Here is a 22,353-nt window from a genome sequence, read left to right on the forward strand (position 1 = left end):
GTAGAACATATGAGAAAAAGTACTACCACAGCTGTATCTTGAGAATGTCTTTATTCCGTGACACGTCTAATTTTGGGCGGCAAGTTACCGCCATCCTCAGACCATGTTTACCAAAGATCAATAACGCAATACTAATATTCGAAAAATAGAGAACTATAAAACAACGAACAGATAAGATCAGATGTTAAGTCCCATAGTGCTCAGAGCCATATTACACCCTTCTGTTATAACCATAAACACCTAACCGCAAGAAACGAAATTAAAATACTCACTTCAGTGTATTCCTCCATAATAAAACATTTCTAGAAACAAAACCTAGGAACGGGAGAACACATTTAAGTATCTACAACCTACCTGCTACAACTTAATTGTATCAGGGTTTGGTATGCGTGCCTAAGGCAACCCGGTCCCCTCTGATCTCTAATCATATACAATTCATAAATATGTAGGCCAGTACACCGTCAGATAAGGTATAACAACAATAAAATATGTGGTACAATCCCTTCTGAAGCACCCATTACTTCTTTCGAAAACTGAAAACAACAATATCTGAAGCGTCACATGCTTTGACACACCGATGCAATGTATAAGGAGTCAAAGGGAAAAGAAGAAATGCAACCTTGACCTTGACCTGCATAATACCAAACCACGAAGTATCGCGCCGTAAGAAGTAAAATATGTGAAGAATAACCCATGATAAAAAATCTATGGCCTAAGAAGACACAAGTTCCAACCCTATATTCTTGTAACTGTCCAGCACCTCCTGATACTTACTGCTAACACTGAAAACTCCTATGCGAACGCTGAAACGCATTATGTGCTACAGAACTATTATCCTTAGTAATCATTATTCAACGACTAGTAAAACAAAAATCACTGCTGAACTCACTATCAAAATTACACCATGATAGTAGGACAAGAACCAGCAAAATGCTACTTGACAGGTTGTTAAAATACCCATAAACGTGGAGAAGCGTTCGTCAGACAAATATGATCCAAATACCGGTCAGAGCCAATTACGGCTATCAGTAAAATAGCATAAATCCAGAATATATGACAAAACAGTCGATCTTTCCCATCTTGGTATTCGCAAATGTTACTAAAATGTATCATCATATATGAAGATACCATAACTTCAAAAGAAAAACACACCTAGAAAAATCATATTGCACATCATATTAGAACTTGCAGGAATAACGGTGGGTAACCCACCACTATCGCTAGTTACGGTTAGTACAACAGTTGATGATGGGACTCTACACGGTATATCATCATCGTGATGAAAGTTCTAAAGCTACAGTTTCTGCTTGATAAGCGTAAAACAAGTCACAGAGCCAAACATAGAGACATGGCGGATGAAACGCGTTTGGCTGTCAAGAGGGCAATGCATGAAACCTTTAGTCACTACCGTAGCGCAAACTTATGGACTGATCTCGCACAAAATGGAAAAAAAACATTCTGGTCGTACGTAAAAGCCGTCTTTCTCAGTTGTTCTATGTTATAATTCCACCTTGGGTCGGTCTGGGTAGTTACTCCTACCTTTTTTACAGTAGTTACTGTTTCCTGTGGACATCTAAATGCATCCTAAGCCACCGACCTCTCATTGATGCGGACGAGTTACTTCCATATATCGGTGAATGAAAAAGTTTCGAGAATTTACCACACATCATATGAGCCTCATTGCTTGCTATCATTTTCAAAAAAACATCATTTCGATATCTTGAATCGTTTTGAAGATATGACGATTTTTATGACCACATGATTCGCGATGCTCAAGGACAGGGATGGCGTGTTGAGCGCGACCGTCCTTCGGGCGTACACTGAAGAGCCAAAGAAACTGGTACACACGCCTAACATCGTATAGGGCCCCCGCGAGCAGCAGAAGAGCCGCAATACGACGTGGCATGGACTCGACTGATGTCTGAAGTAGTGCTGGAGGGAATTGATACCGTGAATCCCGAAGGGCTGTCCATAAATCCGTAAGAGTACGAGGGGGTGGAGATCTCTTCTGAACAGAGTACGAGGGGGTGGAGATTTCCTCTAAACAGCACCTTGCAAGGCATCCTAGATACGCTCAATAATGTTCATGTCTGGAGAGTTTGGTGGCCAGGGGAAGTGTTTAAACTCAGAAGAGTGTTCCTAGAGCTAGTCTCTAGCAATTCTGGACGTGTGGGGTGTCGCATTGTCGTGCTGGGATTGCCCAAGTTCGTCGAAATGCACAATGGACGTGAATGGATGCAGTGATCAGACAAGCTGCTTACTTACGCGTCACCTGTCGTATCTATGCCTATCAGTGGTCCCACATCGCTCCAACTGCACACGCCCCGCACCATTACAGAGCCTCCACCAGCTTTACAAGCCACTGCTGACATGCTGGGTCCATGCATTCACGAGATTGTCTCCATACCCGTAGACGTTCATCCGCTCGATTCAATTTGAAACGAGACTCGTCCGACCAGGCAACACGTTTCCAGTCAACAACAGTCCAATGTCGGTGTTTACGAGCCCAGTCGAGGCGTTAAGCTGTGTGTAGTGCGGTCATCACTGGTACACGAGTGGGCCTTCGGCTCCGAAAGCCCATATCGATGATGTTTCGTTGAATGGTTCGCACGCTGACACTTGTTGATGTCACAACATTGAAATCTGCAGCAATTTTCGGAAGGGTTGCACTTCTGTGACGTTTAACGATTCTATTCAGTCGTCGTTGCTTCCATTCTTTCAGGATCTTTTTCCGGCCGCAGCGATGTCGGAGATTTGATGATTTACCGGATTCGTGGTATTTACGCTACACTCGTAGAATGATGGTACGGGAATATCCCCACCTCATCGCTACCTCGGAGATGCTGTGTCCCACCGCTCGTGCGCTGACTATAAGATCACTTTGAAACTCACTTAAATCTTGATAACCTGCCATTGTAGCAGCAACAACCGATCTAACAACTGCCCAGACACTTGCTGTCGTGTATAGGCGTTGCCGACCGCAACGCCGAATTCTGCCTGTTTACATATCTCTGTACTTGAATACGCATGCCTATACAAGTTTCTTTGGCGCTTCAGAGTAAATCCCAATAACTCCGAGAACGAAATGAGATATTTTTCTGCTCTCAGTTTTAAATAAAATTTCGATGGCTTATCTACATTTCATTCACTGGAATGTATGTGCTAAAGTCAACCAAACGCAAAGTTTACGGATTGAGTTTTTACCCCTGCAAAATTTTTAAACTTTCCTGTGTTTTACTTAATTTGATGCAGCTCGATAACTATGGCATAAAACGAAAAGAAATTCATTCCTTTAAGAAGCGAAGATATCAGACCTTAATATGTGCAAAAATTAAGTTCTTTCACCCAACAGTTTTCTTAAAAACGTATGATACGTATTTCATAGCAACTGCAAGTCCGCATGGACGGATCGGGGCGGGTCGCTCCCGACCGTGCGTCGGATATAAAACACAGTAACTCGAGAACGAAACGAGATATCGTTCTGCTCTCGATTTTAAATATAATTTCGATGTCTTATCTACATTTCATCTAGGAGCTAAAATGAAACACACGCGAAGTTAACGCAATGCTTTTTTATCTCTACAAGATCTTTAAAATTTCGTGGAATGTTTTCCTTAATTTGATGCAGGGCAGAAAGTATGACGTATAACGAAAAGAAATTCAGTTCCTTATCGGGTGAAAATGACATGCTTTAAGTGTGCAAAAATAAAATTTTTTCACGTAATAGTTTTCGAAGAATGGGATGATAAGTATTTCATATAGGCCGAAACGCCGTCTGGTAGCTCGGGGACCAGCATTTGGCGGCAGTCCGCCATAACGAAAACCGCCCCAGCACGGAATGCGAACCGCGCGTCTGTAGCAGCGACAGGGTTAATTTACGTTCGAGGCCAACTTCCAGTCCACGCACTAGTCGTCTACCCTCCGGGTCTGCACCCTGGGTCTCCAAATAATCCGCTATATCATTAACATAATTTGTAAATAATAATGACCCTATAACAACCTCTTAGGGCTTCCGTAATTACTGTATATATGAAGGTAGTATGTTCCCGAAAGAACAGATACCATTGCTAACCGTGCAGCTTCTCTAAAATGAAATGATAATTAAATCGACACCCTAGCTGCAAACAGGCGTTGATATACATCATTGGTGACATGTTGAAAATGTGTGCCCCGACCGGGACTCGAACGCGGGATCTCCTGCTTACATGGCAGGATCTGAGCCACCGAGGGCACAGAGGATAGTGCGCCTGCAGGGACTTATCCCATGCACGCTCCCCATGACACCCACATTCCCAGCATGTCCACACCACTACATTCGTAGTGCGCCTAAGAGATGTTAGCCCATCACATTATTAGGCGCACTACGAATGTAATAGTGTGGACATGTTGGGAATGTGTCTCTCACGGGGAGCGTGCAAGGGATAAGTCCCTGCAGGCGCACTATCCTCTTTGCGTTCGTGGCTCAGATGGATAGAGCGTCTGCCATGTAAGCAGGAGGTCCCGGGTTCGAGTCCTGTTCGGGGCACACATTTTCAACATGTCCCCAATGATGTATATCAACACCTATTTGCAGCTAGGGTGTCGATTAAATTATTTCATTCCGTAATTACCTTTACATCTTTTGATTTTGCCACCTTAAAAACGACAGTTCTGTCTGGAAAGAAGGCCTGTGCCTCATCACAAAACTGATCCGACTCTGGCCGGCCGGAGTGGCCGAGCGGTTCTAGGCGCTACAGTCTGGAACCGCGCGACCGCTACGGTCGCAGGTTCGAATCCTGCCTCGGGAATGGACGTGTGTGATGTCCTTAGATTAATTAGGTTTAAGTAGTTCTAAGTTCTAGGGGGCTGATGACCTCAGAAGTTAAGTCCCATAGTGCTCAGAGCCATTTGGTCCGACTCTCGGTAAGCCCATACTTTTTTCAATAAACTATAGTTCGAAACTGTACTGAATGCTTTCTGGAAATCAAGGAACAGGGCATCAACCTGTGTGTTCTTGTCTACGGTGCATTGGATATCAAGGACTAAGTTTCACAAGATACCTGTTTGCGGAATGCATGTTGAATTTTATACAGAGGGTTTTTGTTCTCCAACAGTTTGTCTTTAGCAGTGTAGGCCTACAATTATGCGCATCTGTCCGATGGCCTGTCCTGAAAGCGGAACTGACACGCGCTTTTATCCAGTCGCTGGGTAAACTTCGTTGCTCCAGTGACCTACGATAAACAGCTGATAGCTCTTTCGGTAATTTCTGTTGAGCATCAAAGGTACTTCGTCCAGTCCACTTGCCTTTCCGCTGTCGACCAGTTTTACTCTATTTTCTGTTCCGCGGTAGCTTATTTCAGTATCTGCCATTTCGTCATTCTTGTGATCACTGAAAGGAGGAGCGCTATTACAATTCAGTATTTCGATCTTCTCACACTCACCTTCTGTTTCGGTGCCTGAGTGGTACATCCACTTATTCGTCTTGCATAAAACTAAAGTATAAAGCGCGTTTTGTGCAGTTTGTCAGGATATGTAGGCATTTGACCCGTGAGGTGCAGAAATACAACACCGAATATATGACCTTCTCCACTTCATTTCACAAACAGACGTATAATAACTGTCACGCTACACCGACCCGACTTAACATCTACATCTACATCCATACTCCGCAAGCCACCTGACGGTGTGTGGCGGAGGGTACCTTGAGTACCTCTATCGGTTCTCCCTTCTATTCCACTCTCGTATTGTTCGTGGAAAGGAGGATTGTCGGTGTGCTTCTGTGTGGGCTCTAATCTCTCTGATTTTATCCTCATGGTCTCTTCGCGAGATATAAGTAGGAGGGAGGAATATACTGCTTGGCTCTTCGGTGAAGGTATGTTCTCGAAACTTCAACAAAACCCCGTACCGAGCTACTGAGCGTCTCTCCTGCAGAGTCTTCCACTGGAGTTTATCTATCATCTCCGTAACGCTTTCGCGATTACTAAATGATCCTTTAACGAAGCGCGCTGCTCTCCGTTGGATCTTCTCTATCTCTTCTATCAACCCTATCTGGTACGGATCCCACACTGTTGAGCAGTATTCAAGTAGTGGGCGAACAAGCGTACTGTAACCCACTTCCTTTGTTTTCGGATTGCATTTCCTTAGGATTCTTCCAGTGAATCTCAGTCTGGCACCTGCTTTACCAACGATGAACTTTATATGATCATTCCATTTTAAATCACTCCTAATGCGTACTCCCAGATAATTTATGGAATTAACTGCTTCCAGTTGCTGACCTGCTATTTTGTAGCTAAATGATAAGGGATCTATCTTTCTACGTATTCGCAGCACATTACACTTGTCTACATTGAGATTCAATTGCCATTCCCTGCACCATGCGTCAATTCGCTGCAGATCCTCCTGCATTTCAGTACAATTTTCCATTGTTACAACCTCTCGATACACCACAGAATCATCTGCAAAAAGCCTCAGTGAACTTCCGATGTCATCCACCAGGTCATTTAGGTACATCGTGAACAGCAACGGTCCCATGACACTCCCCTGTGGCACACCTGAAATCACTCTTACTTCGGAAGACTTCTCTCCATTGAGAATGACATGCTGCGTTCTGTTATCTAGGAACTCCTCAATCCAATCACACAATTGGTCTGATAGTCCATATGCTCTTACTTTATTCATTAAACGACTGTGGGGAACTGTATCGAACGCCTTGCGGAAGTCAAGAAACACGGCATCTACCCGTGAACCCGTGTCTATGGCCCTCTGAGTCTCGTGGACGAATAGCGCGAGCTGGGTTTCACACGACCGTCTTTTTCGAAACCCATGCTGATTCCTACAGAGTAGATTTCTAGTCTCCAGAAAAGTCATTATACTCGAATATAATACGTGTTCCAAAATGCTGCAACTGATCGATGTTACAGATATAGGTCTATAGTTCTGCACATCTGTTCGACGTCCCTTCTTGAAAACGGGGATGACCTGTACCCTTTTCCAATCCTTTGGAACGCTACGCTCTTCTAGAGACCTACGGTACACGCTGCAAGAAGGGGGGCAGGTTCCTTCGCGTACTCTGTGTAAAATCGAACTGGTATTCCATTAGGTCCAACGGCCTTTCCTCTTTTGAGCGATTTTAATTGTTTCTCTATTCCTCTGTCGTCTATTTCGATATCTACCATTTTATCATCGTGCGACAATCTAGAGAAGGAACTACAGTGCAGTCTTCCTCTGTTAAACAGCTTTGGAAAAAGGTATTTAGTATTTCGGCCTTTAGTCTGTCATCCTCTATTTCAGTACCATTTTGCTCACAGAGTGTCTGGACATTTTGTTTTGATCCACCTACCGCTTTGACATAAGACCAAAATATCTTAGGATTTTCTGCCAAGTCAGTACATAGAACTTTACTTTCGAATTCATTGAACGCCTCTCGCATAGCCCTCCTCACACTACATTTCGCTTCGCGTAATTTTTTTTTTTTTTTTTGTTTATCTGCAAGGCTTTGGCTACCTTTATGTTTGCTGTGAAGTTCCCTTTGCTTCCGCAGCAGTTTTCTAACTCGGTTGTTGTACCACGGTGGCTCTTTTCCATCTCTTACGATCTTGCTTGGCACATACTCATCTAACGCATATTGTGCGATGGTTTTGAACTTTGTCCACTGATCCTCAACACTATCTGTACTTGAGACAAAGCTTTTGTGTTGAGCCGTCAGGTGCTCTGTAATCTGCTTTTTGTCACTTTTGCTAAACAGAAAAATCTTCCTACCCTTTTTAATATTTCTATTTACGGCTGAAATCATCGATGCAGTAACCGCTTTATGATCGCTGATTCCCTGTTCTGCGTTAACTGTTTCAAATAGTTCGGGTCTGTTTGTCACCAGAAGGTCTAATATGTTATCGCCACGAGTCGGTTCTCTGTTTAACTGCTCAACGTAGTTTTCAGATAAAGCACTTAAAAAAATTTCACTGGATTCTTTGTCCCTGCCACCCGTTATGAACGTTTGAGTCTCCCAGTCTACATCCGGCAAATTAAAATCTCCACCCAGAACTATAACATGGTGGGGAAATCTACTCGAAATATGGTGTCTGTCACCATAGCGCTGGATAATACGGACTTATCGAAACTCAATGGTGAGACGAGAAAGACTTATTCTGCGCCGGACGTTTCCGTTTAACACAGGTCTGCTGCGTGCAGGCGGGCAGCAACTCGACTGTGTGTGTTCGCGAGGACAGAAAAGGGATATGTATCTTATAGCTAGAGCAACTAATGATCCGAAAACACTGAAACATTATAAAAACTACGGCAATGTAATAAGAAAAGTTATTAAAAAGTCCAGAAGTATGTGCATTATGTCTGAAATTAGCACCTCTCATAATAAAGTTAAACCAATTTGGAATACTGTTAAAAGGGAAATAGGGCAACCGCGAGCACAGAAAGACGGTATTTTTATCAAAATCAATGAAAAGTTTGTTAACAAAAAGTCAGAAGTAGAAAATATTTGTAGTAATCATTTTCTAAATGTTGTAGAGGAAATAGGAGCCACCTTTTCGTTAGAAAATGTAAGGTTGTATATGGAAGAGGAAATACCAATGCAATTTGATGAAATTGAAATTCAACCCACCTGTCCTACTAAAATTAGGAAAATAGTAAACTCACTCAAAAGAAAAAGCTCACATGGAATTGATGGCGTTTCCAACAGAGTACTAAAAGCTTGTTCCCACCAGATAAGTAGAATTCTCAGCCACATATGTAGCAGTTCAATGAAACAGGGCATTTTTCCGGACAGACTGAAATTTCCTATTGTTAAGTCATTGCAAAAATGAGGATAGGTCTGATGCTAACAGCTACCGCCCAGTTTCGCTTCTGTCAGCTTTATTCAACATTGCAAAAAGAGTAGCTTCATATATTTGTAAAAATCAAGTACTAAAAAACTGCCAATTTGGTTTTCAGAAAGACTTTTCAACACAAAATGCTATATATGCTTTCACTGATCAAATGTCAAATGCTCTGAATAACCGAACATCACCCACTGCAAATTTTTGTGATCTCTCAAAGGTTTTTGACTGGGTGAAGCATGAAATTCTTCTAGATAAGTTAAAGTATTGTAGTATGAGTGGGACATTGCACAAACGATTTAATTCATATTTCACTGGAAGAACGTAGAGGGTTGAAATTAATAGTACAAATAGTCTGCAAAAATCAGTGAGTCCTCTAACTAGGGAGGTATCAAGAATGGTGTCCCACATGGTTCTATCTTGTGTCCCTTATTGTTCTCGATATATCTTAAGGACTTGCCACTCTGTATTCATCAAGATGCGAAGCTAGTTCTCTTTGCTAATGATACAATGTTGACTGGAACACTCTATTTCAAATTCTGAAGGTAGCCAGTGTAAAATACAGGGAGTGAAAGGCTATTTACAATTTATACAGAAGCCAGATGGCAGTTATAAGATTCGAGGGGCATGAAAGGGAAGCAGTGGTTGAGAAGGGAGTGAGACAGGGCTTCGGCCTATCCCTGATGTTATTCAGTCTGTGTACTGAGCAAGCAATCAAGGAAACAAAAGAAAAATTTTGAGTACGAATTAAAATCCATGGAGAAGAATTAAAACTGTGAAGTTTGCCGACGACTCTGTAATTCTGTCAGAGACAGCAAAGGATATGGAAGAACAACTTAACGGAATGGACAGTATCTTGAAAGGAGGATATAGGATGAACATTAACAAAAGCAAAACCAGAATAATGGAATGTAGTCGAATTAAATCAGGTGATGTTGAGGGAATTAGATTAGGGAAAGATACACTTAAAGTAGTAGATGAGTTGTGCTATTTGGGGAGCAAAATAACTGATGATGGTGGATGTAGAGAGGATATATAATGTAAACTGGCAATAGCAAGGAAAGCGTTCCTAAAGAAGATAAATTTGTTAACATCAAGTATAGATTTAAGTGTCAGGAAGTCTTTTCTGGATGTTTTTGTATGGGGTGTAGCATTGTATAGAAGCAAAACATGTACGATAAATAGTTTAGAGCAGAACAGAATAGAAGCTTTCGAAATGTGGTGCTGTAGAAGAATGCTGAAGATAGATGGGTAGATCAAGTAATTAATGAGAAGATACTCAATAGAATTGGGGAGAATGGGGAGAAGAGGAATTAGTGGCACGACTTGACTAGAAAAAGGAATGGGTTGGTAGGACACATTCTGAGACATCAAGGGATCGCCACTTTAGTATTGGAGGGAAGCGTCGAGGGTAAAAATCGTAGATGGAGGCCAAGAGATGAATACACTAAGCAGATTCAAAGGGATGTAGGTTGCAGTAGGTACTGGGAGATGAAGAAGCTTGCACAGGATAGAGCAGCATGGAGAGCTGCATCAAACCAGTCCCTGGGCTGAAGACCGCAACAATATCACAAGTATAGTAATCACACCCAAGAAAAACGTTAGGAAGCTGCAAATAATGTCACTTAGATCATTATTAAGTGGTTCTCTGCGAATAGATTCTCACTAAATTTTGAGGAAACGCAGTATTTGCAGTTCTGTACAGTAAATGGCCTAACACCATTGATAAATATAGACTTTGAACGAAAGTGTGTTGCTAAGTCACATTATACAAAATTTCTGGTGATGTGCACTTATGAGAAATTACATTTGAAGAAACATATTGATGATCTGCTGAAACGTTTGAGTTAAGCTAGTTAGGCTATTACAGTTATTGCAAATTTTCGTCATAAACAAATCAGTAAATTAGTCTACTACAACTGTTTTCATTCACTGTTTTCATGTTGCATCATATTCCGGGGTATTCATCACTAAGAGTAAAAAATATTCATCTCCCAAAAGCGTATAATCAGAATAATAGCTGGAGCCCAGCCAAGATCGCCGCGCAATCTGACGAGCTTTGTCACGGCCCGCGCGGCTTCCCCCGTCGGAGGTTCGAGTCCTCCCTCGGGCATGGGTGTGTGTCTTGCCCTTAGCGTAAGTTAGTTTAAGTTAGATTAGGTAGTGCGTAAGCTTAGGAACCGATTACCTCAGCAGTTTGGTCCCATGAGACCTTACCACAAGTTTCCACCCAAGATCACCTTGCAGACATTTACTTTAAAAACTCGAGATATTAGCAGTAACTTTGCAATACACATACGTATTTACTTATGAAATTTGTTATTAGTAACCCATCCCAAGTCAAAAATGACAACAAAGTACATAGCTGCAACACTAGAAGAAATGATGATCGTCACTATCCTGGATACATTCTGACTTTGGCACAGAAAGGGGTGAATTATGCTGCCACAAAAATCTTTGGTCATTTACCAAATAGCAGATAGCCAACCAGCATTTGAAAACAACTTAAAAAAATTTTAATGACAACTCATTCCACTCAAAAGAGGAATTTTTGGATATGAAAGAGTATCTGTAAAAGAAATTATAACATATACAGAAATTTAATGTTAAACTTGACACATTCCACATAATTACGAAATGTCGTATTCATGATCTATTGAACAAGTATTAATGCAATGTAATGCAACGAGGCGTTCTGCTCCCGGCGTAGACTAACACCAGTAGTAGTCAACATTCCGAGATAGAGCCAACTCGCGCGCTCGTACGCACGAGTCCGCTTCGCGCAAGCCTCTGACCCTTCATTATTGTTACTGGTTTTAGGATCATACGAAGGAATCGCACTAGAGACCGCTGAACCATACGCGACTGGAACAGAAAAGGGAGGTAATGACAGTGGCACGTAAAGTGCCCTCCGCCACACACCGTTGTGTGGCTTGCGTAGTATAAATGTAGAAGAAGCTTCTGCGATTTTCTACGATTGTTGTTATTATTAGAAATGAGGTTGTCTTTTGTGCAGCATCTATAAATATGTCGAGTTTTACACATTAAAGTGCTGTGATGATGATGATGAAATCCCATACTCCGTGACGGAACGTAGGGGAACGATGCGGGAGACCCGCACCGCCGTATTAGGCGAGGTCCAAGTGGAGGTGGTTTACCATTCATTGCCTTCCTCCGACCGTAATGTGGATGAATGACGACACAACACCACCCAGTCATCTCGAGGCACGGAAAATTCCTGGCCCCGCCGTGAATCGAACCTAATAGCTTCAAAAGCTATTAGGAACATATTGTTAATTCTTCAGATACAGAAAATTTTATGGTGAGTAAAATGCTACGTATTTTTAATCTAGTCATATAACATGTGGATAGTTAATACATCTTTCATCGGTCGTGCACCATCTTGTACGGTAGAACACAAGGAGGTCTTTTTTTCCACGGAACATGTGGTATTTGCAAATGGAATGAGTTTCTTTAATGTCGTAACAATATACAAGGTGATGTTTATTGTTACAGAGATTACGGTGTAACACACGCTGTACCATGCACCCACAGTTACAGCATGCTTCGTTTCGTCCTTGAGGGTGCTACTGCTCCTCATACGTCATGCTCTAGCGCCCTCTCCTGCCGTAGTAATTGGTAATGTTGTCTTTGAAAAAAATGCAAATTGCTCTGAGCGCCATGGGACTTCACAGCTGAAGTCGTCAGTCCCCTAGAACTTAGAACTACTTAAACCTAACTAACCAAAGGACATCACACACATCCATGCCCGAGGCAGGATTCGAACGTGCGACCGTAGCGGTCGCGCGGTTCCGGACTGAAGCGCCTAGAACCGCTCGGCTACTGCGGCCGGCTGTTCTGTTTGATTCACTTCTCTTGCTGACTCACCCTGTAGTGGATGTGATACAGCGTTGTAAACAATGGTTCCGTATTCGAATCGAGAGGTTGCCGACAACTTGTTCACTTACGGAAAGGCAAACGGCAACGGGCGGCCGGCAGCAAGGTTAAATGGGGAGACCTACCCCTGCCGACAACAACCACAGAATTCAATGTTTGCAACAGTGTTTCGCTGCTTGTCTGAGACAGGGTCGTTTCAGGAAGCAGGAAATTATGAAGGACGTAACCGAAATTGTTCGGACACCAGACTTGGAGGAAAATGTGATTAACACTGCGGAAGGCGACCGCCGTGTCAGTACCAGGCAGTTGGCCGGTCTGTACAAGGTAAGTCAGACGACCATGTGGAACATTCTCCATGACAATTGTTACTACCGTTGTCATTTACAGCGTGGGCAGGGCTTACTGGCGACAGACCTTCCACATCAGGAGAAGTTCTGTCACCCCGCTGTTTGGTGACAGCGAATCATCAGCATCGGTGCAGCCGGAATGTGTGGGCCGGGAAAATTGGCTACCATATTTTGGGACCAGTCTTCCTTCCTCGTCGCGTAATGGGCCGGAACTATCGGTGTTTCTTGCAGGCGACTTTGCCTCCCCTGCTGGAAGAAGTACCATTCATGATTCGAAGGGTCGTGTGGCTGCTACACGATGCTGCTCCAACCCACTTCGTCATTAACGTCTGGAAGCATCTCAATCGTGTCTTCCCTGGTCGATGGATCGGACGAACCCTGGTGCTGGTTTACCGGATCTCAACCCGTGCGATTTCTGGTTATGGGCCCATCTCACATCTCAAAAGTATCTTGTATGCAGAGCCCATTCCAGATGTGGAGACACTGGAGCAGCTTCTTCATGCTGCCTCTGACACTGTTCGGATGCAGCTTGGAGGATGTGAACGTGTGAGACAGAACATGCTACGACGCGTACATGCATGCGCTGAGGCACATGGAAACCATGTTCAACACATACTGTAACTGTGGCTGGGTGGTACAGCGCATGTCAGACCGCAGTCTCTGTAACATTATGACTAAATAAATGGTCTCTAGCATGGAAACCATGCGTTTACGTACATAACTTCATTAGACGTTTTCTTGTTCCGTATCCTCTGATCGATAAATCCCTAGAGTTTGTACACGGTGGAAAAAATCACCCTGTATGTAACATGTGGACAGCTAAGACATACTTTGTCGGTCGTGCAGCGTCTTGTATCTTGAAGGAGAACAAGATCTTTTACCATGGAACATGTGTTACTTGTTCCATGATGGGGACGCGTGAGGCAATACTGACCCTACGATTTATTTTAGAAGCTAGATTAAGAAAAGGCAAACCTACGTTTCTAGCATTTGTAGACTTAGAGAAAGCTTTTGACAATGTTGACTGGAATACTCTCTTTCAAATTCTGAAGGTGGCAGGAGTAAAATACAGGGAGCGAAAGTCTATTTACAATTTGTACAGAAACCAGATGGCAATTATAAGAGTCGAGGGACATGAAAGGGAAGAAGTGGTTGGGAAGGGAGTGAGACAGGGTTGTAGCCTCTCCCCGATGTTATTCAATCTGTATATTGAGCAAGCAGTAAAGGAAACAAAAGAAAAATTCGGAGTAGGTATTAAAATCCATGGAGAAGAAATAAAAACTTTGAGGTTCGCCGATGACATTGTAATTCTGTCAGAGACAGCAAAGGACCTGGAAGAGCAGTTGAACGGAATGGACAGTGTCTTGAAAGGAGGGTATAAGATGAACATCAACAAAAGCAAAACGAGGTTAATGGAATGTAGTCGAATTAAGTCGGGTGATGCTGAGGGAATTAGATTAGGAAATGAGACACTTAAAGCAGTAAAGGAATTTTGCTATTTGGGGAGCAAAATAACTGATGATGGTCGAAGTAGAGAGGATATAAAATGTAGACTGGCAATGGCAAGGAAAGCATTTCTTAAGAAGAGAAAATTGTTAACATCGAGTATAGATTTAAGTGTCAGGAAGTCGTTTCTGAAAGTATATGTATGGAGTGTAGCCATGTATGGAAGTGAAACATGGACGATAAATAGTTTGGACAAGAAGAGAATAGAAGCTTTCGAAATGTGGTGCTACAGAAGAATGCTGAAGATTAGATGGGTAGATCACATAACGAATGAGGAGGTACTGAATAGGATTGGGGAGAAGAGGAGTTTGTGGCACAACTTGACTACAAGAAGGGATCGGTTGGTAGGACATGTCCTGAGGCATCAAGGGATCACAAATTTAGTATTGGAGGGCAGCCTGGAGAGTAAAAATCATAGAGGGAGACCAAGAGATGAATACACTAAGCAGATTCAGAAGGATGTAGGTTGCAGTAGGTACTGGGAGATGAAGAAGCTTGCACAGGATAGAGTAGCGTGGAGTGCTGCATCAAACCAGTCTCAGGACTGAAGACCACAACAACAACATGTGTTACTTGCAAATGAATTGAGTCTCTTTAATGTCACAATAACTTTACCTGTCATTAAAACGGAAGTCTGTGTTACTTTCCAATAGCGTCTATTTCCAAATGTATTTAAATTGAATTTTTTTAAAATACATCTGCTGAATATTGTTGAGCAGTAGAGTAATAATGGAAGAGATAGGCGATTAAATACAGTACTGAAAAGCTTTTCTCGTTTGCAACGCTTTCAGATTTCAATAGAACATTTGCTCCTACGTACATGACTATGTTGTACCTTGGAACTTGTTTCCACATTTGGAACAACCTTACTTTTCCAGAGTATTTTTTTTTAATTTCAGAAAAAGACTCCACTACATTAAAAATAAGTTCCATAATTTAAAAATGGAATCAGAAAATGTGGTACACTCCTATTATAGGGCTGCCTGGAGGCGAAAGTCTGAAAAGTTTGTTAAGCGCCCTTGAAAAATGAGAAAGCATGATTCTGTGTACATATACTAAAAAGTATCACTGATGGTGAACACCAAAATTCTTAAGTGAGATTTAGTTCACACGTACGTATGTGAACAAGTCCAAGTGCACTCTGGACTATAACAAAGACGTCACATGTATATGAAATACTGATGGCGAATTCCAGACTTGTATCGTGTTAGACACATTGTATGAGCACATACGAAGAACAACTTGCATCCAAATATCCTGCTGTGTGTAGACCGGGGACGATCAAGAATTCGGTATGCAAGCAGTGCTCTTGCTCGTGTGCCACAGTTTTCTCGCCTGGCTGCACACTTCCCCCCCCCCCCCCCCCCCCCCCCGTCCCACCCGACATGCCATGCTGTCTGCGTGTGACGAGGGGGAAGAGGAGGGAACTGTGAAAGAGCAGCATTTTAAATGGCAATGCGGTCGCTCCGCATACGGCCCTATTTCTCTACAGCGTAGATCACAAACAAAACAAATTTTCTGTATTATTTAATTATTTTTAGCGCACTGAAAACATAATATAGTTTTTATCTGATACAAGCTTTTCGTCTACGGACAGACACACAGGGTTTCACAGACTGTCACGCTGGTAGTGCCACGCAATCATGACTTATTTAGGCCCCTCCCGCCGGAGGTTCGAGTCCTCCCTCGGGCATGGATGTGTGTGTAGTTCTCAGCATAAGTTAGTTTAAGTAGTTTGTAAGTCTAGGGACCGATGACATCTACAGTTTGGTCCCTTAAGAATTCACAAACATTTGAACTTATTTAATATCGTAATCAAAAAAGCTTTTCACACACATTTTGATCGAAATATTTCATCGCAGTTGTAACCCCATATGGAGACATGGAAAAACTTCCTGAGGAAAGCAATATAGAGCTCCTGGATAGTTTTAAAGTAAGAGAATTTGCTCTTAAACGGGAATTACATTGCAGGTCCATCAGTTGTACCTCCACAAGCACAGGGGCAGTTTCAACTGAAGCGGCAAACGGTCTCAAAAACAGAGCGGAAAGAAATATAATACTGGCAGCGTCCTCAAAACATATAGAAAACTACCCTTGTAATACTTTCAAGGCCACAATGAATTTTTCAAATTTCACATTATCTTTAGGTCCGGTAGGATTAAGGAAACGTGCGGAATGATTTCCTTTCCAAACCATTCCACCCAATCAGATATAAAATGTTTCTCACCATCCGGTGTCTTACTGTGGGCAGTGTGCACTCAAGTTCACTTGAAGAGTGAGGTTTGCAATCCATTCTCAGTGATCTAATTTTCGTTCCTCCTCTTCCTTTTCCTTCATAAATTCAACAATAGCGGGTTTGAAATAGAAAAAAAGTGCCAGGCATGCCACTTAACTTAAGCAACGTACACTATATGATCAAAAGTGTCGGGGCACCCCCAAAAACATACGTTTTTTTAAAACCATTATTACACTAAGTACGCCACCAACATACACTATATGATCAAAAGTATCGGGACACCCCCAAAAACATACGTTTTTTTTATATTAGGTGCATTGTGCTGCCACCTACGCCAGGTACTCCATATCAGCGACCTCAATAGCCATTAGGCATCGTGAGAGAGCAGATTCATAGACTTCGAGCGTGGTCACCTGATTCGATGTCACTTGTGTCATACGTCAGTACGCGAGATTTCCACACTCCTAAACACCCCTACGTCCACTGTTTCCAATGTGATGGTGAAGTGGAAACGTGAAGGACACGTACAGCACAAAAGCGTAAAGGCCGACCACGTCTGTTGACTGACAGATGGTTCAAAATGGTTCAAATGGCTCTGAGCACTATGGGACTTACCATCTGATGTCATCAGTCCCCTAGAACTTAGAACTACTTAAACCTAACTAACTTAAGGACATCACACACGTCCATGCCCGAGGCAGGGTTCCCACTGCAAGTACTATGACAGTTAGGCGGGAGGCGAGAAAACTTGGATTTCATGGTCGAGCGGCTACTCATAAGACACACATCACGCCGGTAAATGCCAAACGACACCTCGCTGAGTGTAAAGAGCGTAAACACTGAACAGTGGAAAACGTTGTGTGGAGTGACGAATCGCGGTACACAACATAGCGATCCGATGGCAGGGTGTGGGTATGGCGAATGCCCAGTGAACGTCATCTGCCAGCGTGTATAGTGCCGACAGTAAAATTCAGAGGCGGTGGTGTTATGGTGTGCTTGCACCCCTTGTTGATTTGCTTTGCACTATCACAGTACAGGCCTACATTTATTTTTTAGGCAGCTTCTTGCTTCCCACTGTTGAAGAGCCATTCGGGGATGGCGACAGCATCTCTCAACACTATCGAGCACCTGTTCATAATGCACAGCCTGTGGCAGAGTGGATACATGACAATAACATCACTGTAATGGACTGGCCTGCACAGAGTCTTGACCTGAATCCTTTGGGATGTTTTGGAGCGCCGACTTCGTGCCAGGCCTCACCGACCGATATCGATACCTCTCGTCAGTGCAGCACTCCGTGAAGAATGGGCTGCCATTACCCAAGAAACCTTCCAGCAGCTGATTGAAAGTATGCCTGCGAGAGTGGAAGCTGTCATCAAGGCCAAGGGTGGGCCAAAACCATACTGAGCTCCAGCATTGCCGATGGAGGACACCACGAACTTGTAAGTCATTTTCAGCCAGGTGTCCGGATACATTTGATCACATAGTGTACTTTGCGGTGATATATAAACACTCCGTTATCTTCGTTCATTTCCGTCGAAAACTGTTGCAACAAACTAGAATAATGCGTGCTACTTCAGAAAATTTCGTATTCACACTACCACTGTTGAAGAGCCATTCGGGGATGGCGACTGCATCTCTCAACACCATCGAGCACTTGTTCATAATGCACAGCCTGTGGCAGAGTGGAACGAAAATTAGATAACTGAGAATGGATTGCAAACCTCACTCTTCAAGTGAACTTGAGTGCACACTGCCCACAGTAAGACACGGGATGGTGAGAAATTGGTAGTGCTCCATGCCTGTAAATCTAGCGCAAAGTAGTTCTTCATGCAGAGAAAGTGTCGAGCATTGTAATTTTTTTGCTCTTTAATCATCAACTAAATCTTAAAATTATTTCTGAATGGTGTTGTAAGGTCATTGCATAGAAACTTTGCAGTACCCGTCGATTGTGAGACTGTATATCACAACACATATTGAGAATTCTCATCCTTCTCTTCTGTCATTCTCATTGATTTTTAAATGCTCGTGACAATAGATCTCTGGACTGCCACCGAGCGAGGTGGCGCAGTGGCTAGCGCACTGGACTCGCATTCGGGAGGACGACGGTTCAATCCCGCGTCCGGCCATCCTGATTTAGGTTTTCCGTGATTTCCCTAAATCACTCCAGGCAAATGCCGGGATGGTTCCTTTGAAAGGGCACGGCCGACTTCTTTCTCCATCCTTCCCTAATCCGATGAGACCGATGACCTCGCTGTTTGGTCTCTTCCCCCAAACCAACCAACCATCTGGACTGCCTCTTTTTGTGCAAACCGCCGCTGCACACGTGAACTTCTCCTTTGCTGTGAACGAATAGCGGAGAGCAATCATCGGTGACATCATGGTTCCGCCGAACTGAAGAAAGTCGTGCCGACCGAAAAATCCAGCACCACAGTTCTAAATGAAATATCACGCTGTAGCGAGTACTTCCGAGGAGTACCGACGCAGGCGGTGCTTCAGTCAGCACGCGCCACGCGCATCGTGCTCGCCTGCAGTTTGGCACGCAGTCACAAACTCTGCCATTATCAGGGCAGGGTACTCTTATGTACGAAATAAATGTTTTTATTTGTTGTGTTATGGAATTTGTTTTTCTTATACTGGGCGGTCAATATAAAACTGACCCGGAAAGTACAGGGTGTTTATAAATTAATATCGGGGTTTTAATGCTTTATAATATTTGTTATATTAAAATTACAGCTATAAATGATATGTCAAATGAAAGAGCAACCCAAACAGTTTTACCAAGAACCTTATAAGTGTTCACCATTTGTCACACGACACACGTCAAGTCTATAGCCGAGTTCTTCCCAAACGTTGACAGGGCTTGCTTTGCATGGCCTCCACGTTCACCCGACTTAACGCCATGCGCTTTTTTCCTTTGGGGCTTTATCAAGGATCGTGTGTACGTGCCCCCGCTACCAGCAGACCTCCCTGTATTAAGAAACCGGATTGAAGCAGCTGTTGCTACAATCACTGAAGACACACTTATCAACTCGGCTATAGACTTGATGTGTGCCGTGTGACAAATGGTGCTCACATTGAACATTTATAAGGTTCTTGGTAAAACTATTGGAGTTGCTATTTCATTTGACATATCATTTATAACTGTAAGTTTAATATAATAAAAATTGTAAAGTGTTAAAACCCCGATATTCATTTATAAACAACCTGTATTTCAAACACCTGAGACTTGTGTTATCCACCCAAGGTGTGCATGATGTAACTTGGCTTACCTATCTTAAGGTGTGTAAAATATTTTCCGGGCCAGTTTTATTTTGACCATCCTGAACTATGAATAATGCAACTACAGAGCCAATGGGATTCCGTCACAATGTAGAAAATCCTCATTGTTTATAGAAATGTATGTATACAAGTGTGTTTGTTCGAGCATTGCCCAGGAGCAGTTGTAACCAAACTTGGTACAAATTCAAATGGCTCTGAGCACTATGGGACTTAGCTTCTGAGGTCATCAGTCCCCTAGAACATAGAGCTACTTAAACCTAACCAACCAAGGACATCACACACATCCATGCCAGAGGCGGGATTCGAACCTGCGACCGTAGCGGACACGCGGTACCAGACTGTAGCGCCTAGAACAGCTTGGCCACACCGGCCGGCAAACTTGGTACACAAATAACTTATTATTTGGTATGGAAAGAATACTGTGGTGATGAAGACAGCTCTAGTGCCCATGGAAATGGGAGAAAACTGGAACGCCTGTAGAAACTGCGCCAAGGTTTTAAACAAATTTAATTTACTGCCTGAAAAAAATAAAACCTGTGAGTCTGATATATTCCAGCTACTTCTAGGAGAAGAGTGTGGGTAAGAAGAGAGTGTTAAGTAATAATAGACATAGCTCTGAAACATATGGAGGATTTTCAGTCAAACTTGGTACACGTATGGCTCACTAACAGGAAAAATCATTGTGTGGTAGGTAAGGTAAAGACGCCCGACTTAGAGCAACAGGTATGTAGTGAAGTGATCTTGCTGGTGTGGTGACTCTGCAGCTACGAGCTGGTGGCGTTCCCGATGCTGGGCTGGCGCAACAGCGAGGGCGCCTGGCTGCACCTGCTGGGCGCCGTGACGCGGGGCGCCGTCGACGTCGGGCTCGACAACGTCGTCATCACCAAGGAGCGCGCGCGCGACATGTTCTTCTCCTTCCCGCTCGTCGAGTCCATGTGAGTATCAGCTAAGTATACACCAAGGCTCTATGACAAACTGTCTTCACTAAAATTTAGGTGTCGTTCTGTTCTGCTATTTATTTATTTAGGCTGACAAGAGAAGGCCCTTAAGGCACTCTGCTACATCGCACCAGGAACAAAACATATCAAAAAATATTACAAAAAGACTCTCAGTTTCTATGCGTACGTTATTTCAGGTTCAGGTATGTACAGTTGTGGACAAAACGAGCGAGACCCCTCGCCTTTTCGTTATGCTGATCTGCACAGCTTTAAAATCTGCTACGCAGCATAACAGCCAAGGCGACGAACTGCTACCAACATACTATGCACAGGCGTGAAATGGAAAAACTATCCAAACTTTGTCAGACTGTTTTCTATCATGTCTAAGACTATATTAATGCTGATTAGTGTGTTAAACACAACACGTAATTATAAGATATAAATGAAAGAATAAACGCTAATTAGTATGAATTTCAGCTTATCGAGATAACATAATTGTTTTAGTGAAACGAAGTACCCCAGATCGATACGAATTAGCAAAATATTATGCGCATTCGGCCGCGAAACAGTCTGTGTCAATATTCAGACCAGTCATACTGGATTACCGTTGCGTAAATTTTCTTTACATAAACAGCCGTATCTTTAGATTACGTTCACATAAAAGCTCACTTTTTTACACCAAGAAGGGACCGTATACCGCAGGAAGTGCGATAAATTTCCGATTATTGTGTCTACCCGTACTCGAGGTAAAAGGGTTTTAAGGGTTGGGTAGACAGATAGACTGTCGAGAAAGTGAGACTAGTAGGGTTCCGTTTTTACCGATTCAGGTGACGAAATCCTAACAACGAAAGCAGCTACGACAGCTACTGAAGATGAGGGCCGCATAAATAATTCCCCCTACTCTTTATTCGAAATGTTCTAGTAGCAGTCATTACATCAGCATATTAATCGTAGCTACGCTTTTGATCGAAATCACGTTTACAGGGAAGCAAATAAAATCGATTTGCCTATACACGTCGTAATTCAGATCCTAGTATCAATGCCACAGCGTTTTAGAAGTGCGAGCATTCCCATAACTTAAGAAACACTTCGGCTAATGAACGTTTCCTGCCTGTGTCGAGTCTAATGGAGAATTCGAAACACTGTAGAATACGTTTGGCAGCTATGTCGCCGTTTATTTCCTGGGGTAGTGCAGAATTATCCTACTAAATTTACTCGCTAATAACAGTATTTGGTATTTCGATAAACATCCCGAATGATTGTCACACAAACGGTGACATAAAGGTAGAAAATTGATGTTTTTGAGTCCAGAAAGCTCTATGTAACAGAAACTGCAGATC

The 22,353-nt window shown here is 42.9% G+C and overlaps 1 protein-coding gene across 1 annotated transcript in view; it reads left to right on the forward strand.

The window, feature by feature from the left end:
* LOC124593863 (glutamate receptor ionotropic, delta-1-like) overlaps window positions 1–22,353 on the forward strand; it is a 123,760-nt gene that overhangs the window by 59,849 nt on the left and 41,558 nt on the right. Inside the window, exon 5 of the mRNA XM_047132210.1 lies at window positions 20,840–21,010. Within this exon, the coding sequence (XP_046988166.1) occupies window positions 20,840–21,010 (171 nt within the window). The remainder of the gene's footprint in view (window positions 1–20,839; window positions 21,011–22,353) is intronic.

The sequence above is a fragment of the Schistocerca americana genome, chromosome 2 (assembly GCF_021461395.2).
Source record: "Schistocerca americana isolate TAMUIC-IGC-003095 chromosome 2, iqSchAmer2.1, whole genome shotgun sequence".
In the NCBI taxonomy this organism is placed as follows: Eukaryota; Metazoa; Arthropoda; class Insecta; order Orthoptera; family Acrididae; genus Schistocerca; species Schistocerca americana.